Genomic DNA, 17,040 nt, shown 5'->3' with positions numbered 1-17,040 from the left:
ATGGCTATTGTGTGCTTTAAAGTAATTAAATTCCTGAAGGTGCAGGCAGAAACATTTTGAGTTGTTCTTGCATAAATTGAATGCTATTTTCTTATTTCATACTAAAAACCAATGGCCACACACACACACACACACACACACACACACACACACACACACACACACACACACACAGTTTGGGGATATCCACTGCTTGGAATATCCGTGGATATGCACGGCTTTGCCAGCGTTTTTGAAAATGACTCAAATCATGAAGGCAGTGTGCAATTTACGTGGAATCTTTCACAGACTTTCATACTATAGGCTGAAGAATATATCCCACCATTTTCACATTGGCCTGTTACAACGCCACCAACAGGTGGATATGTTGTTGTTCTTGTTGTTCTTGTTGTAACTGCTTTTATACTAGACCTTTATAAGCTATTATAAAATGCGTAGTATTTAGTTTGTGTAACAATTATAAAGTAGCCTACTATGCATCATTCAAATGAACGCATAGATTTGAAAGCATAATACACCATAAAGCATTATTACAAAGATAAGATTACATTTATATAAAGCATTATTACACTTGTTTACAAGAGGGTCCATGCACCGTTTTCAATTCATGATAAACGTCCATGGCATGGACGTCCATACAAACGACTAAATTAACATTTCATAGATTTCCAGATTTATTTAGAGTTTTGGTTTCTCCAAAAGTCAACGTCTAGACTGTGTCACAAAAGCGCACTTGGGGATTTTTGTTGTAGGCGGGGTCAGCGAGTTTGCTCTGCCTCTGCCCCGCCCCCAACAGCCTTCTCTCTGGCTTCGAGTTCCGATTACCGAAAGGCTATTGGCGGAGAAACCTGTCAATCACCCGTAAGGCGTCTCTGTCTGTGGCTGTGTGGCATGATTCAGTACCCCAACCCAAATCATCACATAGTTCACAGTAAAGTGTTACTGAAGTTCGACTGCAGGACCCCTCCAGCACCGCACCCGGAACGGTAAAAAACAACTTGAAGAAGAAGGCGACAGGTGAAATAATGGCGCAGCCTGCTGTATTTGCTGAGCAAATGAGACCCCTTTTGAGGACGGTAAGACCCGACAAAACACATTACACTCTGCTGGAAAAAATGCATGCTTTTCTCACCCCAGATGTCTGCTGCAAGAGAAATAATGGGGGATGCTGGCTTTGGAACTGGAGTCAGCTGCTATTGTTAGCACCCGGCTTTCTAGTAGTCAGGACACGTGGCGAAGGAGCGTCTTGTGATTAAAACGCCTTCATATGGAAGGCAGTGGGAGCATCAAATCACATTTGTTGTTTGTACAAGGTTGTCGCCTTGATTGGTTGGTGTTTGTCTCATGTGGGTTCGTCACAAAAAGCAAATTAGGTGCTACTAACTATAGTCAGACACGAGTCGAGCAGGCAAAGTCTCAACCCCTTGTTCAGGACTCACTCAGTCAGGACTCAGGAGCATATTACAATTATATCAGTCATTGTTTAACAGGACAGAATTATCCAGTTAAACACTAATGCACTGTAATGCCATAATGAACATCATATTATATTTACCAATCTTCTTATTCACATGCATGGAATAAACAGAACTTCATCATGGGTCCTCAGTTCAACGCCGGGCTAATGATCCTGATGGTGGCGCCACAGCAAATGTCTAAAAATGTGAAATTCCACAACAAATCAGTCAGCCAGACCGTGCCACTACCGTAATTTATATTTTTGAATTATCAAATGTTTTCCCCCAAAATGCATCAACATTTTTTACATTTTCTTCCTCAAAATGCCCGGCCAGACTCACTGCTGCTCAGCTGCTTAATTTATGTTTGGCCAAAATATATTTTGAACTATTTTGAAACACATGGAAAATGTTGGTATTGTTAAAAAGTTAAAAACATGTTCTTCACAGTGCTTTGAAGTAAGGAATTTGCAAGCCTTCAGACAGTATGTGTTTCATTCCGAAGATTAACTAACAGTGTAGTTCACATTACAGGACTTAAAGGCCCCTTTGAATGTCGTTCTGCTGTGACGTCAACAAATAACTATAAAACGGGTGCTTGGAAAATACAGATCTTATTTTGTGCAACATATTTTTGTTGTGACCTACCTACATAGTTTGTGGGTTACACAAGCCCTACATAATGCTGACTTCTTGCCCCGGTCTGACTTGTGTGTGTGTTGCCCACATCCTGTTTGTTGTTTGATGGAGCTTTACAGATATAGAAATGTAGGTGATGGAATAACTCGTACTGAGAGCTACTGAGTCCCCGGAAACACAACTTGTTTCGCAGAGCTATATGTTTAACCACTTATATCCTAGTTGACCGATATCTCCCAGGGCTCTATACTCATTTGCAGAAAATAGCCGGTCTATACAAGCATGTTACAGTGTGAGTCATTGTGGGCTTGTATGCTATGAAGCTAAGGGGCTTCCAGAGTTTAAATGACATTCACTTCACGGTCTAGCTGTGTTTACACTTTTAATCGGGTTAAAACAAGATTAAAAATAAACCTGATGTATACAGTACACCCGTGACCCGATCAAGTCCAACTTGATTTAAATTCTAATCGGGTGCAGAGGAGTGGTCTACCTAAAGCGGGAAAACACATGATGTGGTGGCCCATTTTATAGTAATAATATTGTTATTATACACGGCTAACCCGATTAAAAGTGGACACATGTAAACAAACATCAGCCCTTCTGGCTCCAAAACTGTGGAATGCACTTCCCATTGCAGTCAGAACTGCAGCATCACTCCCAATCTTCGGCCGTAGTCTGAAAACCCACCTTTTCAGACTCCATCATGGCCCATAGCACTTACCCCACCCCCTTAGATAGCATTTCTGTAGACTTAGATAACATTTGACGCAGACTTATAGCATGTTATGTAGACAGCACTGTCTATAATTGCATTGTATGTAGTCATAGCACGTCATAGACTAGTAAATATGTATAGCATAGTAGTATATATGTATAGTTTATATGTATAGTTTCATTATATAGATATTCCACTGTTACTTTCTTAGCTTACGCATGTTTCATGATAAATGCTTTTTATGTGATGTATTCCCATGCTTTTTTGTTCTTGCTTAATGTAAATCGCTCTGGATTAAGAGCGTCTGCTAAATGCCTAAATTGTAAATCAGATCGGATTGATCTCGCCACATTTAACACTTGATCCAAAACCTTCAATCGGGTTTATTTTAATCAGAGTGGAAGAAAGGTGTTCATCTAAATGCAGCTATAGTGTCAGAGCCAGCACATGTTTTTTATTGGGGTTGCTGAGGGGGAAGGAACAGCTGGCATAGCGGTCCGGGCACCTAGGCGTGTCGCGGGTTCGGATCGGGATCCCTAGGACATTTGCTCCATGTCACTCCCCATCTCTCTTGCATCGTGGCTACGAGCTGTGCGACCTTCTCTCTTTTACACTGTTTCCATATATCTTCTGTGGTCAGCAGCACCTTCTCACTGCTGGGGTGCGCTCCTGTTCCATTGTTGTTTGCCCTATAGACATGCATGGATAGCAAGTGCTACCGTTGTTGTTAGCTTGCAATTTGGACATACAGTATGTTTGATTGATACAGATAATTATGCGGGTTCTTGACATGAAAAATGTTGAGCACCGCTGACATAGAAACATAGGTTTTTCAGAAAACTGTCAGGATTTAGAAGACATATTTTTTAGAATTCACCCCCTGGTCTAAATGGGTTTAACCTTCAAGCTCATCTTGAGGAAAAAGTACTCCATTGTTCTGATGTCAGCTGAGCGTGGATGCTTGAAACCCGGCTCCACTTAGCCGCTGCTGCCTTAACCAATTTCATTTCATATTAATTCTCCAAGGACAGGGTTGACACTAAGGTCTCAGAGGCACTTGCCCAAAAAGTAAAAATCATCCATTATAAAATGATAGGTAAAATTTGAATTACCGGTACTGTTCAATTTAACACTTCTTTACTTCATGGGGCTGTGCGATTAAAAAAAAAGTCATACCAATTTCTTTTTATGCCAAATACCTATGAATATGACTATGGGTTCACGCTAGGGATGGACCGAAAGGGAAACCGGATACCGAATATAGGAAACAGTTGGCCGAATACCAAATATCCGAATATGATTAATATTATATATACCTGTATCTTTTTTTAAACAGTTTTAGTACCATTGCTGTCATGGCCATACCTTAAAGCTTAAGCTACCTAACTGATTATGGCAAAATACATAATCATGATTAGATAAAGAGGAATAGTAAAAAATATATAGGTAATAAGTTCAACCGTAATTGCACTTATGCATCTTTGTTTCCTAGCCTGCCAGGAGCTAATGGATGTTCCGGAGAGTGACGGAGAGAGAGAGATAAAAGGGGTTGAAGGAAAGGAATGAGTCCACTATTATAGTATGGCTTTGCCTAAGGCACCCATTATGCTTGCAGAGTTTATATTTATCACTAAATGACAGTCCATTTGGTCTGATCTCCATTCACCTTGTTAATGTGCGTGTTCTGACTGACGTTATTATGTCTGGCGCCAGGCAGCTATATCATTCTCTTGTTTGTACATGTAAGCTAATATTTACCACCATCTCACTCGATCTGGCTTAATGATGCGATCTGCTACTTGTAAAGCTTAGAAAGAATTACTGACTGCTTTTTTTTGAGGCATGGAGACCTTTCATAGAATATTTTAATAACCATATCTATCCAGAAGAATGCTCTGTGTTTGTTTCAACTTAAGTGTAGCGGACAGTGTTTCTCCCACTGGTGTATGACACAATGACAAGACTGAGACCCATGATGTGACCCTTGACCTTGTTTGTTGTATTTATTATTATTATTTTCTTCTCTATTGCGCTGTTGGGGGGGGGGGGGGGGGGGATGTTGTTCATATATGGTTTTGTTTTTTGTTGTTTGTGTTAAAAAATGGGTGACATTACATGCTTTGCCATTTGCTATTTAATTATCAGCAAAAAGAATATATGCATCTTTTAGTGAGAATGACTGTTGCCTATAGATCCCACCAGGTACTGATATGCCAGGGAATAGTCTGCGTGAGTTGGCTGCAGGGTTCAATGGTTTTTAGTTTAAATGACTTGACTGTCAAATACTTAATTGAAGTGGTGAAAACTGAAAAGCAATTATTGATAGCATTGTTTGAGTCCAGAATCCGTAATCCCCCTGCTCCTTTTGATTCCCATGTTTTGCATTAGATCAGGGTGACGGTCTTGCAGTCTATTAGTATTCTGTATTTGGCTGCTACCATCCTCCATGGTGACTGAATTTGAACAGTCGGGTGATTCCAGTCAAATGAGGACCCTATAGTAGAGATTATTTCCTTCTGTTGTCCACCTCTGTCAGTGCCTGAAGCACTGTTTAATTGAGTGGGGGGTGCATGGGTGCAGTTTATTTATAAAGGTTTTGTGATGCACATATAATATAGTCCTTCACCGCTCACCCAAACACATCTCTCTACTAACCACTGTTTCGGTGGCCACCTTATCACCTAAAACTGGAGTATGAACAGGATTTCCCAACTGCCCCTGCCAGGTAAATAAAACCTTCGGGCAGGTGGGGTTTGTTTTCAGGTTTCCCGACCGGGCAAGTGCTCATTTGAGAAGAGACACGTCAATCTATAAACACAACACAAGATATGTGTCTAAAAAACATCTGAACGTGGCCAGAGCGCTCTGTCTTCTGGTCTGTGGAATGTAAAATAACCACACACATAGAATAACAATTGTGAACCCATAGTCCTATTCATAGTAGGTATTGGGCATAAAAATTGAGGTGTGACATTTTTTATCTCACAGCCCTAGAAGGAAAAACAATGAAGTGCTAAAGTTACCGGGAATTAAATTCTTTACCCATAATTTATTAATTTTATAATGGACGATTAACTTTTTGAACAAGTGGGCATGAGCTTTGGGCAAGTAGAACATGACCTGTACTTGTGTTGTCCAAAGGGCAAGTGCCTCTGAGTGTCAACCCCTGGGATAGTGTGCTCCTCGGCATACACCCTCCCGGTGAAAGTTCTCACTGTCGGGTCAAAAGAATGTTTATCAAAGTTGGTTTGGTTGTCTACTCCACATCCTCATCAGACAAATAGTAGGGGGTTGGTAGTGACATGAATTGGGGAGGGAAAAGGATGATTCAAATAGTTGATAATAAAATTGTCTCTCCCATTTTATATAATAGTGTTTCTTTTGCGGCCATAGAGTAAAAAAACAAACATCGTCTTAAAACCTTCACCAGCGTTATGACATTTTCTTTGAATGGTTCGTTAAATCGATTGAGGCCCTTTTGTAGAACTAATGGCATAGCGTTCAACCTTTCACAATGGAGGCTTCATCGCTACAGCAGCCTATAGGCTAATGCCTGCACAAAGGAGAGCTTGTTTGTTAACGTACCATACAATCCAGCCTCTGTAGGGCAGAGGTTTTCCTACAAAATTAACTTAATATTATGCAGTGTGACGTGAAGTTTCAGACCATAAGCTTCTAAGGGGCCACTATTGAGAGTATGATAAATGTTAGCCATTGTGTACCACCCTGCCCTGGAGTTCCTTTGTCGGTCCTTCACAGAAACATGTATGGAAGTAGGTCTATTTTCTATTGGTAACACTGCCATCTTCGTATTTAGAAAAAAGAGAACTAGTAGTCCGGCAGTCAACAGGCTCAGACTTTTGTTAAAGCTGCGGGTTCGACTCCCGAACCCGACGGCCTTTGCCGCGTGTCATTCCCCATCTCTCTCTCCCCCTTTCAGTGGGCGGCGGTGACTCAGGGGTAGAGTGGCTGGATGGTGGAAGGTTTCCTGTTCGAACCCGGGCTCCCCCAGAGTTAGTCTCGAAGTGTCCTTGAGCAAGACACTGAACCCCAAATTGCTCCTGATGTGCTGGTTGGTGCCTTGTATGGTTTCCGCCGCCATCCGTGTATGAATGTGTGTGAATGGGTGAATTGATGCACAATCTCTGTAAAGCGCAATTTCTGACTGGTTTGACGTCTTCATCTTAAAGCAATATTATGTCAAATTTTTAATGACTAATTTTTTTTTTTTTCAGCAATTGGTAAAACGCTCTGGTTCAGTCTCTATCCTTTTAATACTCTATGGTTAGACTTAAGCCCACCACACACCGGCTGCGTGCGCCGCGCGGCGGACACAGCCGCCTCCATTATTTTCAATGAACCTATCGCACACCGGCGCCGATAGAACACAGTTCTATTTTCCAGGCGGCGCCGCGCAGCAACGCGTCGCGCCGCAGCCGGTCGCAGACGGTGTGTGATGGGCTTAATACAGGAAGGTAAGACAAGGTGTGACAGCAAACAAGGCAGACAGAAAATCACATAACTCTACTACAAAATAAGGTACAGAACACAAATACTAGTAAAAGTCCCAAATCACTGACAAAGTCCAAGGGCAGAGGAGCGTACTGTGACAGTAGACATAAATTGTGCCATGCCATAAATGAGCATTATTCGTGAGGACCAGCTATATGAAGATAAGGTTGAAAATGGAGGAAGTATCCATGGATGTGGTATGGTTAGGGGAAGGATGTGGAGAGAGCGTTCACATCGTTTCAACAAAAACAAACCAAAATGTCCTTGTGAGTTATTTTTATTCCGCTGTGATGTTTCTATGATATAGTCAGTGTTTCCTCATAGCTGTAAGCTATCTCTCACTGCTAAACTGGTTATAGGATGTGTCGTGTCCCATGCATTCTCAGTATTTAATATTTATTGAACCTATACAGTAAGAACATGGATTCTCTTGAACTTCTTTTTTGCTCCTTTGTTTGGCCAAATAAGGCTTTTTTCCCATCAACTTCCATCTAGTTTTTGGCTTGAGGCCTTGAGCTAGAGATGCATGATTATAATATGGCAGAAATGATCATCATAATGAGATTATCAAACTAACTAGGGGCGTAAACAACTTGTGTCACGCATGCACACATACATGCACGTGTCCACACACGTGCGTGTGCACGACGTCGACACACACACACACACACACACACACACACACCACACGCACGTCGCACGCACGTGCGTACGATACTCACACTCACACATGAACAAATACACACAAGACAGGACTCCCTGTTCCTTCAGAAATAAACTGATTATTGTCTTCGCTATTTAAAAAATCTAATCAAATACATTGATGTATTACCATGTGTTGTTCTTGCTTAGGCCTCATTCACACGTACCGTATCAAACGCAATCAAAGAAATGTTTGGTCATATATTAGTTTTGTTTAAGCCACCACAATGCTTTTCCAATGGGAGTCACATGGTTTGACGACCAAACATTTGTGTTTGATTGCTGATTGCTGGTGGTGTTCTGCCCCTCCCCACCATCAAACAAAATGTTTTGGTCAAACCATGTGACTCCCATTGGAAAAGCATTGTGGTGGCCCAAAAAAACGACCAAAAATATGCTTGATTGGTGTTTGATACGTGTGAATGAGGCCTTACTGTCAGTCACTCCGGATTAAGAGTGTCTGCTAAATGCCTAAATTGTAATTGTACGTTCTCGTGAGCAAGAAAAACTCACTTCAATCAGGCGACCCTGATTTCTGTCCTGACGTCGTTCACCCCTCAGATATTTATTAGTTTGCTGTTTTCTGACCCCAATCAACTTCAAACAATAGTTATATTACCACACGGAGGGAGGAATTGATTAGATTTTTTGTATCAAGTGGTTCAACCACGCACTGTGATTACTGAAGGAACAGTGAGGGAGGGGTGTGTGTGTGTGTGTGTGTGTGTTCTATAGGATCAAACCTCTTATTCTTTGTGTTTGTGTCCGTACAGTGTTTCTTTCTTTGTACCGAGATTACTCGATGAAGACGGTACAGGAAATGCCAGGAATACACACAATTGTGTTCCATTGGACATCATTGTCCTGTCACAGCAGCAGAATCTTGCTGCTGTGTTGTACGTTGTGCACATTGTTGTTGCACTTCGCCCAGCAGATAGTTTTTTGTTGGTCATGTTTTCAAATGCTCTTTGGGTGATTGCAATCTGTGAGAAGTATGTGTCTCTGATGTCTTGGTACAGTTAGTGAGCAGGCGCTTAGGAAGTGTAGCTCAGTTTCCATTTAATCTCTCTCTCTCTCTCTCTCTCTCTCTCTCTTAATTGAAGAAATGTTGATTAGTCCCGTTTTAAGCCAACATAAACAGTGTTCTCATCCTGAGGCCTTTATATGAAACGGTCACATAAATGTGGTTATCAACTCTGTAAGGATTTCCCAATTTAGAAAGGGGTGGTGTTTGCAGCATAATAACAACTTATCTGTCTTTTACAGTAGGTCAGGTCCCTCCCTGTCCCTGTCACACAAGTCAGATTTCAGAGTTTTAATGAATGTAGAATTATGTGCAGGATGTAATTTACATATACAAATGTGACTGTGAGGGACTTCTCACATTTTTTTAAATAGTTTATTTTTAACCAAACATCCTCCTTCTCACACTTACACCAGTGTGCCAGTGATTGTTGCCTACTCCTGGTCTAGAGATGAGAAGATCAATCCTGTCTGTTCATCTCTTAACCCTAGCCTGGAAGCCAGACGAATCAACCCATGCGATGATCTGCAATGATCCGGAGGAGTGCTTATCTGCTAGATAAAGAAATCACACCCTGTGTGAAGTGAGGGGCGCTCTTATCATCATACATCATCATACGTCACATTCCGTGCTCTGCCAATCAGCTGAGCACATTCCGTGCCCATACACACACACAAACACACATTCCGTGCTAATATACAAACGCACAAAGATGTGAAAAACTTGAGCACGTGTTGACGTGCAAACACAATTAAATAATTCACAGTCAAATTGATGATAACCATTGCAAAAAGCCGCCCTGCACGGAGGCTGATGTGTCCAGTGTGGTCGGCCCCTGGACTTGGATCTATGGTATGCTTACTTTGCCAGGTGTTTGTGCTAAATATAGCTTCATCCATTAGATGGCACCCTTCTCATTTAATTTCATCTGGGATAATATATCCCAGATGAGTTGTTGAGGCAATGATTTATGGCTCAGCTTTATTACAGCAATAACCGTTTGGGTGGTGGTTAATGTAATGATGTGCGGTGGTAGGATAGTTGTTGAGATGCTGTTGACGTACATAGAGTCATAGACATAGACGGAGCGTCTGTGCATGGTGGGTATAGAGTCATAGACCTAGACGGAGCGTCTGTGCATGGTGAGTATCCAAGGCATGGATTCCACACTTCCACAGCGTGTCCTTGAGTAAACAAATAACCATCTTCTTTGGTTTCGCTGACCACTTTATTAGAATATGTTGCTCTATATTGTCTTTGTCTTTTATGTTGACTTGATTTTGCCCACACCAGTTTAGTTTAGTTTATTCACACAATAAACAGTACAAAGACAGGTAACGTCAATAAAAGAGAAGTGTGTGCAGAATTGAGGAGGACACTTTGTCGTGGAGCACCTGGAAAAATAAAGGTTAAAGAAAAAAAGTAATGGAGAGGAGGGGGCGATGAGTCATCACTAAGTGAGGGATTACTGGACGCGAAAGACGTGGCTGACCTTGAGGGATCATGACATGTCAAGAGAATGAAAGACATGCAGGCTCCTAATGAATACGACTTCCCGTCCGTCCTTCACAGTGCACTCCACCCGCCTGTGTGGAATGACTATCTACATTAAGAAACGTGTTTCTATTTATCTGTATGCGTGTATTGGGGGGCCGAGCCCTTGTTGTATGTATGACCTGAATACCTCAGTGGGTGAGTATTTGTGCGTCCTCCAAGTGTGGACGTCCTCTGAGAGAGAGAGAGAGAGAGAGAGAGCTCTTCACTGGTTGAATAAAATATTCATGGTAGCAGGGATTGGCTGTTGAGTAAAGAGCGGACTGGCAGGGTAGAGCTAAGCTAGTCTGTTTTAAAGCAGCTCTCTCTCTCCCCCTTTCTGTTCCCCCTTTTTATCTCTGTGCTGCTCTGTCTCAGTCTTTCTCCCTCTCTGTATGAACAGAGACGAGGCGACGGACAGACGACCACTAGTACTCTATCTCTCTGTATGAACAGATGAGCTGAGGCAGAGGCGACGGACAGACAGACGACCACTCTAGTATCTCTTGTTAGAACCCAGCTCAGACGTACATTGTCTCACACACACACACACACACACACACACACACCACACAGTCTCTCTCACACATACGCACGCTCAGACACAGGCTCACATGTACCTAGGGAAGACAGCTGGTCAGGGTAAGGAACTGGCTAACGTCTGCTGCTGAGGTTCCAGTCCCAAATGGAGGGAAAGGCTGAAGGAGAACACGTGCTTACGGTATGTGAGTGTGTGGATGCATATTATGCACACACGTGAGATATTGTAAATGTGTGTCTTCACTATTGTCCGAGCTGTGTGTGTGCAAGGGGTTTTCTGTGTGTGCACGACGTACGCAAATCCATTTTAATATCTGTAACTGTGTCTGACTCTTATCCAGTAGTAAAGAATGAGTTCTGTGTGTGTGTGTGTGTGCGCATTTGTGTGTCAAAGTGCGTCCTTTCTTAGGCTCTTCCGCAGCTCAGCGCTGGGTGTACTATATGGAGGAGCGCAGGTGGTTGGCAGATCTGAAGGGGTGCCTGGGGTGGTATGGAGAGAAAGAGAGAGGGATGGAAGCGTAGAGGGAGAGATTTGAAAGAGTGGTAAGAAGAAGCCCCCTTGCCTTGACTACTTTGTCGCTTGAAATGGAAAACATCCTTTCTGTTTTTTTAGATGACATGGATGCTGAGAGAGAGTGTGAGGAGGAGGAGGGAGGAGGGAAGAAAATGGGGACTGCCGTGATGATCATTTAATAACAAAACAAGCATCTGGAAGCTTCAGGGAGATGTTTTGTTGTTTTAAGAGAGAATGGATTTAGAACACTCAGGTACTCATTTTGGGCAGCAGCCCAGATTAGTCAGGGGGCATAAACGTGAATGAATGCTTACCAGTCCTGTGAAAGTCAGCAAGAGGGAGGAAGATATTTGTGGAGCCGAGGGGTGGGGTGTGTGTGTGTGTGTGTGTGTGTGTGTGTGTGTGTGTGTGTGTGTGTGTGTGTGTGTGTGTGTGTGTGTTCAAGGAGTGTGACTGTATCCTCTATAGGCTCATAAACCTCATATTCTTTGTGTTCGTGTCCGTAAATAGATCCTCATTAATTAATGGAGTCATGAAACAACAAGCGGAATGATAAAAACAGTTGTAAATGTCCCCTGACTACCTCATTTTTTAGTCCTACTTAATTGGAAAACCATTTTGTCCGTATACATTTTATCTTACCACCTCTCTGTAAGTGATTTGATTGTAGATTTCATTTGTTGTCCACGGAAATCTGAAATGAACTGTTTATAACTTCCTAATTCTTGGCAAATACAGTCAATTGATTGATTGTATTGGTATTGTTTGGATTACAGGCAGCATTGTTGGTTTTTGCCCTAGCGTGTTTGGTAGTAAGTTGTTCCACTGATTAGGTATAGTATGCAGGGGCTCAAGAACTCATTATTGAATTTATCAGGTGCAATTTGGGATTGGAACAAAAACTCGCACAGCTGGGCCTGTCTGGAGGGACCTCAAGTAATTTGAGAGGTGAAATAATGTGGTGCATATATTTTGCTTGTTGAAGTGAGTGATATTGCTCCGTCGGGGCACCTGAATATAAGTTCAACACAAACCACAGTGTTCCCATTCCACTGCTGTCTGTTAGAACCACAGAAAACACAAGCATACATCGTTGTTCTTTGAACTGATTTCTGCACCTCTAGTTTCCTAACCTTAACCATTGCCCTAACCATATCTTAGCGACAATTCAAGCCTTAACCTATCATAACCTGATAGGCCATTGAAAAGTGAAACCACCTTCCAGGGTGGAAGTCTTTGGCAACGCTCCGTGTCCCATCTCCATGTAAACCTGCAATATGGAGAATCCGCAAAACGTGTGATGTCGTGGCTCACATCGGCAGAGCCGTTGAACCACGATGCATTGTTGAATGAACAACCAGCGTTTATGAAGAAGTGGAATGGAAGTGGTTCCATGCATGCGTGCCTGGTTGTTACGTCCCTACATATATGGCCGTCTAGGGCTTTAAAGGGACAATAACATATATATCCAGGATCCGGGAGTGTCAAATCAAAATACCATAAAACCAAAACTCTACTATCTTTAATAATGTATGTAAATTACTTCTCTATAGACAATTAAAACAAAACCTAAATACACTAACAAATCGGACAAACTTACAGAGGGTGGCACTCACACCTAACCTTATGTGTTTAACAGAAAATAACTATGTGATGGAAATGTACAGGGTAGCCCAGCTCTCTAGTTTCCCTGAAAGAAACAACACAGGCCTGAATCTGACACAAAGCCTGTAAGTCAGCACACAACCAGAGCTGTCTCTGTCTGACATGGTGGAAGGGAGAGGGGCTACGCAGGTGCTTTTTATTGGAAGGGAAAGGAAGATGATTGGTAAACTGATTATTGGCGGAGCAATGACATAGAGAGGCGGAGCCGACCAGTGATTATACTAGCTGTTGCCAGACCTACTAAACAGGCGCGGCCGGTTTCTGCTGTCTGGGCGTGTCTTTTCCGGGTTTTTAGACAGCTGGTGGATGGAACTTAAGCTCCACCCACGTGGCTGACTGCCACGGGGGCAAGCGTTTCCGGGAATCTGGCCGTCGCGGCATTCAGCCGCATGGGTGGAGCTACTTTTCCATCCACCAGCTGTCTTAAAAACCTGGAAAAGACGACAGCAGAACACGGCCGTCGGCTCAGGTCTGGAAACGCTGTAACTGAGCTGGACCTGGGATTTAGGACAGCAGGGCTGCGTTCGAATTCATAGGGTTGTTCCCTACTCCCTATACTCCATATGGGGATCCAGACTTGGTGGACTCAAATAGTGATGATTTCGGACTGTACTCCCTATAGAGGGAGCACAGAGTCTGACGTCAATATTGGTAGAGGGTGCTATAGGTCCGTGGGTACTTTTTATTTGCATTGTAATCCCCATAGGGTTTTTTCAGATCGCCTCATATGGATCTGAAGAATCAACTGACTAGAAGAAACATATTCTACAGCAACTGATTCCTCTCCTAACGTCATGTGCTGGCCGAGCCAGTACTTATTTTATTTATAAATAAAATAAAATCAATTAAACAATTGCAAATAAATGCACAGATCACTCGAGATCTGTAACTTCGAGATCCGCCAGGTAAGAAAAGACAGGGGAGAACAAATGTTTAAAAAGTACAAATTAAAGTAGTGCACTATATGGGGCATAATGAATTTGGACGCAGCCCAGGAGAATATGTAGAGCGGGAGAAAACACAGAAAGCAGTGCCGCATGCTCTCTAAAGAGCACACGTAACACGTAATCACTGTTGTGCCTCCGTTTTGTCTACAGACCATCGACGTGTAAACGTGGCCTATTAAAGTCAAAGCTAGTTATTAATTAGACTACGGTAATTGCTATCAATCCCCCAGACAGTTTGTCAAGCTCCAAACACAATGCTGTTTTTTTCCTTCTGCCCACTTTTCCATCACCTCTTACTTCATGTGCCTTGTCAGTCAATTATGAATAATTTAGTCAGGACTTCTCACTGTTATGAATGCTCATACAATAGGGCCCATAACGAGGCCTGGCGTGCGTCACTGTGACAGACAGCCCTCTGTCACAGCTGCAGCAGTGTATCTTTGTGTGTGGTTGTTGTGGTCCTGATACATACAGTATACTGTTGTATACAGCAGAGGCCCGGGGGCTGTTGAGAGGTGCTTGGAGTTTCCAATTGACCATCACAGGATTATGTGCTGTACATCAATGGTTCTCAAACTTTCCAGGCCACGATCCCTCAAAACTGGGGACCCCCCTGTCGAGGTGTCCTTCCCCAAATTATCATATTTTAACTGGGGACCCCAGTTAACCGTAACCCGAATAATAATTTGAGTTGATCAGCTATTTCACTTGTTTTTCTTTTCTGTCTTTTAGGTAGGCTATTAAGAAGATCTGGGGACCCCCCCAAAAAAATGGGACCCTGATCCACAGGTTGAAAACCACTGCTGTCCATGAAGATTGTAAAACTGATCACAAATAAATTGTCACATGATGATGTTGGTCATTACCTTACAACTCGACTCACTGATTCAGTTGCCATTCTACCCTGCAGTGACAGCTGAGTTCAGTGAGTATAGCTTAATTATGTCGCACGGTATAAGCTCTTTTTGTGACACACTTTTTTCAGGAAAAAGGTAGAATAAAAATAAATTCTGCAGCGGCTCACACAACTCAAACACTGGCTAGCATCCCCCCCGCCCCCCATGGAGCTCTCCCCCTATGGGTAAGCCATCTGAAAAGGGACTGTGTCCTGCTGCATCCCTTTCCTCATAATTCTATTCAAATAGAGGCGAGTTGGGTTAAGGGTGTGTGCCTCATGTGGTTGATAACTGTTCTTTTTCACATTTCAGATTCGGTTTTTATATAATTGTGTGACAGGCACTAGAGAAAACGCGTCATTACGCGTGAGTCACGGCTCGCATGTCGATTATGTACGCATATATGAATATTTATAGCTCCCATTGCTCTGCATGAAGACTTGTAAGTAAGTGATTATTCTCACTTCCGGCCGTTTTTATTTTGTCATTGTAGACCTGGCCACATATATTGTAATTCTATGAGACGGGAAATGTGATGGGATGGGATAATGTTTTCATAGTAGTAGGTTGAACGTCTTCCCAAGGACTCTACTATACCCACTCCATTTTTGCTCTATACATTAATATATTTGATGAAAATAGCCAATTTACAAGCTCACAGTAACACTTTGCTACGTACTTTGTGTGACATTTCGCTAGTTAAGACCATAGACTGTAAAAAATATGGACAAAGCGTTCCCCGGGTCTAACATGAACGTAAAATGAAGCCTGTCAGTCCTTGCAATGGAAGTCGCCATCTTTCTAGATCCGTTTGGGCCCAGCTGGCCCATTGGCTGGCCCAGACAACGAGGCGGGACTTCACCCCTTCTTCTTCGTTGGTTTTTATTTTGACTCGAGTGGGTGGGGGATCCCGTTCATAGACTGTAACGGTAGCCACGCCCCTCAGAACATGCGCGACTTTATGGTCATTTTTTTTATAAATGGGGCCATAATTTTCCAAAAAGAATATCATGACATTAGAAATGAGACTTTAAACTAGTGACTGGAAGCAGAAAGTATTCATGACCATGTTTATTAAGGTAATACAGTCTAGGTGAAGTTGGGCCCAAATACATGGACTTCTATGGGGCTATGGGTTTTTTTGAGCCCAATGACAGCGCCACAACAGGCCATTATATGAACTTTCATTTCCTTAGTGGCTTCACAAAAAATCTGTCTGACTGCCCCCCTGGTTAAGACCCAGAATAGGGTTTCTAAGGTTCAAGGGATTAAATCAGACTCAGAAATAATCTGTTCAATTTACACTGTCTGTGGGGCTAAAACATTATATAGAAAACAGAGGGACAGGTGCCTTCTGAGTTGTGGTGCGGATGCTTGGTTTTAAAACAGTCGTAGGATTAATCCCTTCAGACTGATTTATGGACAGAATACAGACAGAGAAATCGATGCCTGGCATCTGTGACTCATCATGCTTTGTGGCTGTGAATTGGATGGAGTTTTCCCCTTCAAAAGTGCGGCCACCAATGCTTGGAATGGCTTGTCCTGAACGTAGAATCAATCCATTCAGTTGTTCTCTCGCTCCAGGTGATATTCTGTTCCCTGACTTGACAGGAGAGCTTCTGTTTTATAGCATTCCCATCTCCTGTGGTGAGTGTTGAGCTTCTGTTTAGCATTCCCTTCATCTCTGGCTGGCTGGGAACTGCAGCCCAGGACACGTCCTCTGACCAATGTTTCCACTTGTTTGTTTCTACTAGCCCTTACCCGTTGTGAGATATTATATAATATATATAATTTGTCGTTTCTTGTGTTAAGACGACTAATTATGCTAATGGCGTATACATACACACCTTTACAACCATGTGGTGCCTTGGACGTGTATAGGAATCTTTTAGG

General features: G+C 42.6%; 1 protein-coding gene across 9 annotated transcripts in view; it reads left to right on the top strand.

Annotated features, from left to right (window-relative positions):
* Nucleotides 1–927: 927 nt before the first annotated feature.
* The window catches only part of LOC308332258 (sodium bicarbonate cotransporter 3-like), a 73,436-nt gene continuing 57,323 nt past the window's right edge, over nucleotides 928–17,040 (top strand). For 8 of the 9 annotated variants that reach the window (XM_080788038.1, XM_080788040.1, XM_080788039.1 and 5 more), the window contains exon 1: nucleotides 928–1,076. In XM_080788038.1, the coding sequence (XP_080644164.1) occupies nucleotides 1,026–1,076 (51 nt within the window). In that variant the 5' untranslated portion in view covers nucleotides 928–1,025. Of the gene's footprint in view, nucleotides 1,077–10,957; nucleotides 11,307–17,040 lie in introns of those variants that run through there. The other variant, XM_080788036.1, reaches the window with a different exon arrangement.

The sequence above is a fragment of the Protomyctophum bolini genome (assembly GCF_963924005.1).
Source record: "Protomyctophum bolini genome assembly, chromosome: 17".
Lineage (NCBI taxonomy): Eukaryota > Metazoa > Chordata > Actinopteri > Myctophiformes > Myctophidae > Protomyctophum > Protomyctophum bolini.
Note: the sequence above shows the minus strand (reverse complement) of the source record. Positions and strands in the feature narration are given on the sequence as shown.